The sequence below is a fragment of the Ochotona princeps genome, chromosome 2, assembly GCF_030435755.1.
Source record: "Ochotona princeps isolate mOchPri1 chromosome 2, mOchPri1.hap1, whole genome shotgun sequence".
Lineage (NCBI taxonomy): Eukaryota > Metazoa > Chordata > Mammalia > Lagomorpha > Ochotonidae > Ochotona > Ochotona princeps.
The window spans coordinates 94524183-94531675 of NC_080833.1; the positions used below are offsets into that span (position 1 = coordinate 94524183).

The window sequence follows — 7493 nt, forward strand, 5'->3', positions numbered from 1 at the left end:
AGACCATTGAACTGCTCGTGGCTGCTCTGCTTTTTTTCCAGTGTTGGAAAGACTGTTTTTAATGGATGGAGTCCACAGCCTCCAGTGCCTCATGAAAAAGTGAAGAAGTCTAAATATTACTGATTCTATTCTAACTTAGGCTTCAGCCAAACATCTAGATCATTCTTCTGCCTTCCTCTCCCTGAAATTGTAAGTAGATGCTGACTAATAGTGCTGCCTCGCAGGGTAGGGTAACCTATGGTAGCATGCCATGGGGTGGGGGGGGGGGTGGTGCGTGCAACCAGGACCATGGATGGGAAGGCCAAGATTTTACAGAAATGAAAAGCCTCTTGTCCTCCTGCTCCCCCATTGAGCAGCCCTCATCCAAGTTCATGCTCTACTTAGTGTGAACCTTAAGTTAGTACATGATATTCCAATCCCTGTGATGGTCTGCAAAGAGCATGTGTGGACCTGTAAATTAGTAAAAGAATAAAATGTGCCAAAAATGTGCCACACGGTGGATTCTGTGTGGACTGAGGCTTCCCATCATCATGGCCCCAGCAGCTCCTCAACTCCCCTGTTTGCAACTGTCCCATTACCAAATTTATTTGATCTTGAAGTGCATGCTCGCTTGCAAGGAACTTGATTGTTGCTACTGTTCTAACTGGTACATGGTGATGAGGTTTCCTTCTCCCATACTTCCCCCGTGTCTGAGGACTTGGCCGTTGATGCTTGAAAGATGAACACTTCGGGGCCAGTACCGTAGTGCAGTAAGCTAAGCTTCTACGGCTCTGGCATCCCAGACGGGTACTGCTTTGAGTCCCAGCAGCTCCACTTCCAATCCAGCTCCCTGCCAATAGCCTGGAAAAGCCATTTGGGGATTGAAACAACTGATGGAAGAGCTCTCTGTCTCTTTTTTCTCTCTCTGTAACTCTACCCTTCAACTAAAAATAATCTTTTTTAAAAGAAGAAAGATGAACACTTTTAACATATATTTGATGGCATTTGTTGTCTAAATTACTGTGAAATATAGTGGAAATAACATATCCAGAACTTTTTAAAATATTTATCCTATTTTTATTGGAAAGGTAGATTTACAGGTAGAAGAAGAGACATAGCAAGATCTTCCATATGCTGGTTCATTTCCCAAAGGGCTGTAATGGCTCAAGCTGAGCCGATCCGAAGCCAGGAGCCAAGAGCTTCTTCCAGGTCTCCCATCTGGGTGCAGGGTCCCAAGTCACTCACTCAGTCGTTCCTCACACTTATTTCTGCACTTGCCAAGCCAAATTTGGGTTTTAACTGGCAATCTTCCATATTCTGGCAGGAAGGATGCCCTGGTTGCATTCAGATATTTCTTATGTTGTTTTATAGTTTTATACATCAGTCTACTGTGAGTAAGTTGGTGGGAATCAGTTCTGGAGCAATTGTTCAATTCCTGGTGCCCAGAAAAAAAATGACAAAAACATTTTTTTAAAAGATGCATTTACTCTTATTGGAAAGGCAGATTTACAGAGAAAGGGAGAGATAGAAAGATCTTGCATCTGCTGGTTCATTCTGCAAGAAAGCAGGAGCCTCTTCCGGCTCTCCCACGCAGGTGCAGGGTCCCACATCTTTGAGCCATCCTCCACTGCTTTCCCAGGCCACAGGCAGGGAGCTGGATGGGAAGTAGAACAGCCATATGGGATCCCAGGGCTTAAAGGCTGAGGATTAGCCAGTGGAGTCATTCCGTACCTAACAAAGCCGAGGACTGGGTGCTCGTTGTGGTAACCACACCAGGTAAAGGATGTGACAAGTGGCGGCACTTGAACTCCCTCTCTCAGCCACTGCTCAGACATCCCATTGCGGTGTCTCCAAGAATTAGCCCTTTGCTGCCTCAAGTGTCCTGGGATTCCTTTTTTTCATTCTCAGGAGAAGACAGCATGGGAGGAAGGAACTCCACACCCAACCCCAGAAAGGGTAAGTTCAGAACAGAAACCATCACCTTTCTCATTTTTAAGTTAAAACAAACATGGAGGGGCTGATGCTGTGGCATATCAGGCTAATCCTGATGCCTGCAGCATCAGCATCCATATGAGTACTGGTCCTAGTACTGTCTGCTCCACTTTCTTTCATTTATTTATTTATTTATTTATTTATTTATTTATTATTTTATTTTTTAAATTAATTACATTGCATTATGTGACACAGTTTCATAGGCTCTGGGATTCCCCCATCCCCTCCCCGTGCCCTGCCCCCATGGTGGATTCCTCCACCTTGTTGCTGTATTACAGTTCAAATTAAGTCGAGATTCTTTCATTGCAAACATATACCAAGCATAGAATCCAGCATCTTATTGCCCAGATAAATTCAATGGTTTCTTGGGACACCATCTCTGGTCTGAAGGTAGAGCTGGCAGAATATCATCCCGATCAATTAAAAACCACAACATAACATCAACAACAATTTAGAACATTATGGAATTAATTGACATGTTATTGAGTAACCAATATGTTAAAAAATGCAAGTTCTTAACCACATCCTGTGACTACTTCATTGACATTTCAAATTTAGTTTATATACAACCAGCTTCTATACACCTTAAAATGGCTATAGGGTACAATTCAGCTGTCTCATGTCTATTTTCATTTTAGTATTTAACAGTTTATAATGTTGAAGCATAATTTTGCCTAACTTGGCAGATTTTAGGATAGTCTAAACTGGGTTTTAACTCTAACAAGGCATATGTCAACAGTTGAAGTGCAGAACAGTTTTAGGAGGGGTGTGCAGAGAAATCTTCAACACCTTAGTGAGGAGTAACTAATCTTTGTGTCCTACCTAGTAAGGTATGTCTGCTCCACTTTCAACACAGCTCCTTGCTAATGGCCTGGGAAAGCAGCAGAGGATGACCCAGGGCCTTGAGCTCCTGCACCCACATGGGAGAAACCCACCTGGCTTCATATTGGCCTAGTTCCAGCCATTGTGGACATTTAGGGAGTGAACCAGCATGTGGAAGATGTCAAGATATCTCTCTCTCTCTTGCTTCAATTCTGTCTTTGAAATAAAAATAACTAAATCTCAAAAAGTGGCTAAAATCCTTGCCTCGCACACTCCAGGATCCCATGTGGGTGCCGATTCTAATCCCCAGGGGCCCTGCTTCCCATCCAGCTTCCTGCTTGTGGCCTGAGAAAACAATGGAGGACAGCCCAAAGCCTTGGGACCTTGTACCTGCATGAGAAGCCCAGAAGAGGCTCCAGCCTCCTGCCTTTGGTTCAGCTCAGTTCTGGCCGTTTCTACCACTTGGGGAGTGATATAATGGGTGGAAGATCTTTGTATTTGTCTCTCCTCCTCTCTGTTTATCTGACTTTCCATAAATACATAAGTAAATAAATAAATAAATAAATAAAGCTGGGAGAGCTGGAAATTGTGCTGAGGGATTATTAAAAGATTATACTGGCTTGTTCATCTCTGAAATGGGAAGATTCAGTTTTATCATCACAAAAATCTCAACACCAGGTGCAATGAAAGTGATGGGGCAAGGACACAAGTCCGGCTGCCACAGCCATTAGAATCCCCAAATACAGAATCTGGACATGAATAGCAGAGACCTGACTGGCGCCCATGTGGGATGACAAAGCTGTTGACAGAGGCTCAGTGTGCTAGGCCATTGTGCTGGCCTTATCTGAAACTCTTACACGGGAAGGATTTGCTGAAAAGTGGCAGACACGCTAATGTCTTTCTTGTTGCTCTCTGATAGACAGTCAAGGCATCCTTTCCACAACAATCCCAACGACAACCCCAACTACAGCCCTAACGACAACCCCAACTACAGCCCCACCAACAAGCCCTGTAGCCTGTCTCCAGAAACAGTATGTGAGAATTCACTTCTCTGCCTCATCCTGGACTACATGGAGTTTGGTTTTTTAATTAATTGTTGGAGTTTGGGGAATTCAGGGAGGGCTATGGGGCGAAAAGACCACAAACAATGGAAAAGCTACACCAGTTTTTTTTTCCCAGGAGTGTGGTTCAGAGCTTGGTGTTCCCCAAGCTTGCTTATAAAATTTGCTATAGGGAGCTTACGAACATCATGTGTATGTACTGGCACAAGGGCCAAATTTGTGTGTGTGGGCGGGGGGAGGGTAGAAATCCACAACTTCCACTGAGGCCTCCAACACTCAAATAGGTCTGGAAGTGAAGGCAGAAGTTGAAAACAAGTGGGTAAGAGTGAAAGTCAGAGGCTCACCTGCTGGTGGGTTGGTGGGTAGTTCTCATTCGGGCCTGCAGGAAAGGTCCTCAAAGACACCCAGAGGTTCACGTGCTCCCTGTCTTTGCCCAAACAGCGATGAACATTTAGTCTTGGCCTTCTTTGCTGGGATTCTACTGACCTTGTTGCTGCTGGCCTTTGTCTTCCTCCTCCGAAGGAGCCACAGGAAATGTGAGTGGTCTCCCAGGAAGGGAACAGCCCTTCACCCTCTGCCCTTGCAAAGAGCTAGCTAGCAGTGAAAAGGAGGAGTGTGCTGGGGTGCAAACCCCTCTGCTCAGCTTGCACTACCTGCTGACTTAGCCCTAGGACCCCCTCAGTTGCTCTTGCTTCTGCCCCACCCATCCTCTCCACCTCACCTCTTGTTTGGAGTAAGAGGTTCTTGTCCTGCTGGGCACTCCTGCTGAGACGTTTGTCCCTCTTCTTCCTGGAATTTGTTGCAGGTCGCTCCAGTCCCAAGGCCTTGGATCCTCACTCAGATCCTCCAGCCAAGGTAAGATGCCCAGGCCATATCCGGGACTCCAGAGGACCACGGCCATTCCAATGCCCCTCTGTGCTTGGCACTGTCAGCTAGAATATTGCTGCTACATTCTGGACACAGGGCTAGAGATTCTTTGTAGAATTCTCATATCTTTGGATCTCCTCTGGCCAAACCTTCATTCAGGGTGTTTCTAAGAAGACGTCTCTGCTCCAAATGGAACTTGTTATTCTTTCTTTTTCTCCTCCTGCAGGTTTCCTCCACACCAGATGAGTCACTCACCTATGCCAGCATGTTATTCAAGATCTCGGGAGAAAAGACTAAGAACCATGCTACAAAAGCAGAAGCCACTGTCTACGCTCAGGTTAAGGCAGCAAACTCACCCCACCTTTCCAGTGAGATTTGAATCTGGCTCCTCTCGTCCCAGCTCCATCTCTGCCTACTGTTTTCCCCCTGTGAAAAAATTTGAACCACAGCCTAGCCTGGGTGAAACTGCAGTTGGGGTTGTGTAGGGAAGACCAGGCAATGCAAGCAACAGTTCTGAGGACCAACAACCAGACTTTTTTCCTGGACAGAGAGGAGGTGCCTGACCTTCCCACTTGAACTCACAGCCTGTTAGACACTTGAAGACAACTGTTTCCCTTGATGTGTGGAGTAAAGAACTCAGGGCACTAACATCCACCAGCATCATTGAAAGGAATCAGCCAAATGAATGATCCACCAAGAATTTCAAACAAACGCAAACTCTTCACAGTGATGACTCCCTCATCATCTATTTGTCTACCCTGTCACCTTCTTCAAAACCAGAAGTCCTGAGCTCATCCATAGCCAAAACAACCAGCACAGGTGCTGGTGTTCTGGAACAAGCTCAAGGTTGACTAGTGTCACAGGTCTCATACTCTGCCACTCATCAGTGGCCATTCATTTATCCAAGTTGGTTAAATACTTTTAAAGTCTCAAATCCTTCATCTTCGAAACAGGGACAAAAGCATCTACCTCTTAAAAAGAAGATTAAATAAAATATTTCTATACATAAGCATCCCAGAGTTTCACTCAACAAATGTAAAGTCTCTATTGCATAAGAACTTTTCAAATATGGATTTCTATCTTCTTGCAACAGCACAAGAAATATGCATGACATTAGATAAGGTTAATGTTAAATCCTCCAAATCGCAGTGGATAATCACCTAAACAATATCATGTAAAATGCCAGTAAGATTATTTTTTTTCACTAGAAAATAGTACTCTAAAGTTTCTATGTGGAAAAAAAAGAAAGAATAAGGAAATACATCTAGAATACACAGTAAAAGTAAATCAGGAAGGCTAGCCCTAATAGCTAACTAAAAGTACTTGCTTTATTAAGCAATATGAATTAAAACAATCTCAATGGTACATGAAAATATAATTTAATGAAATCACATAAAAAAGGACAAAAATACCAGAATATATAGGGAAATTTGTAATAGAATGAAAATGAATTTCAAATCATTTAGGGGGAATGGTTTATCCAATAAATGGTATTGAGATAAAAGAGTGAGCTTGTAAATGAAAAAAACTCCATAGCTTACTGCTTTATTAAAAGAAATTGAAATTAAACATAGTTTTTTGGGTCTCTGAGCGTCACCATTGTGGCCATAAAGAGCAAGAAACCTAAAACAGATTGCACCAAAAAGTCAGGAAGAAAGTGATTGATCCATTTTCTTTTCTCTTTTTTGAGATTTATTTTTATTTGAAAGGCAGAGTTTCAGCAGAAAGAGAAGAAGAGACAGAGAGAAAGAAATCTTCCATCTGCTGGTTCATTCCCCAAATGGCCGCAATGGCTGGAGCTGGGCAGATCCAAAGCCAGGAGCCAGGAGCTCCTTCTGGATCTTCCACATGGGTGCAGAGGCCGAAGGACTTGGGCCATCTGAGGCTGCTTTCCCAGACCATTAGCAGAGAGCTGGATTAGAGGTGAAATAGCCAGGACTTGAATTGATGCCCATAAAGGATGCCACTCAACTTGCCACTTAATAGCACCAGCTCCAGTTAACCAATTTTCTAAGAAAGATGAGATTGACATGAAATCACCTGTGAAGTTCAATACGAGAAACACTGGGAAAACACTAGTCAGAAAAACTCAATGTGTCTACGGCCATACCACCCTGAACGCACCTAATCTCGTCTGATCTCAGAAAAACTCAAGAAAAGCCTCTCTGCTGGCCTCAAAGGTGTTCTATTTGAAACTAGTCTTTCAGATATGCAGAATGATGAATTGAACTTAGAAAATTCAGGCTAATTATGGAGGATGTTCAGGCCAAAAGCTGTGTCACTAAATTCTATGGTGCAGATCTGACTCAGGATAACGTATGTTGTCGCAGACTTAAAATTGACAGTGCAAGGCTGAAGTTTAAGTTGACATCATGACTACCAATGATTGCTCCATCTGTTTTGTGTTGGTTTCAAATATGGAAAACTTTTTCTGTTCAGCACCTACAGTTCTGCCACATTCCAAAGACGAAATCCTGACCTGAGAGTTCTGCAAACAAATGTCTTGGGAAAAAATGGTCAATAAGTTGGTTCCAGGAAGCACTGGAGCCAGACTAGATTGTGATTTGCAGAATCAATGCTTTGATGATCCCTTTGACAAATTCAATACAAGGCCAGGAGGTAAGCAGTGAGGAATTTTGTAGCTGAGGGAAAACATGGTATGTTTGGCATTGTTTGAAGGGAGACTAACAGGGAGAGGCTGTATGGAATCCAAGGTATGGCATCCGTCCCCGCCTCCCTTCTGAGTGGCAGAGTTCTAGGTCCCCTACCTGT

General features: G+C 43.7%; 1 protein-coding gene across 1 annotated transcript; it reads left to right on the plus strand.

Moving 5' to 3' along the window:
- Nucleotides 1-80: 80 nt before the first annotated feature.
- On the plus strand, nucleotides 81-5953 carry C2H1orf162 (chromosome 2 C1orf162 homolog). Its single transcript, XM_058660041.1, has 6 exons — nucleotides 81-189; nucleotides 1888-1935; nucleotides 3713-3824; nucleotides 4296-4390; nucleotides 4660-4709; nucleotides 4948-5953. The coding sequence occupies exons 2-6, from the start codon at nucleotides 1899-1901 to the stop codon at nucleotides 5098-5100; spliced, it is 447 nt and encodes a 148-aa protein (XP_058516024.1). The 5' UTR covers nucleotides 81-189; nucleotides 1888-1898; the 3' UTR covers nucleotides 5101-5953.
- The last annotated feature ends 1540 nt before the right edge of the window (nucleotides 5954-7493 follow it).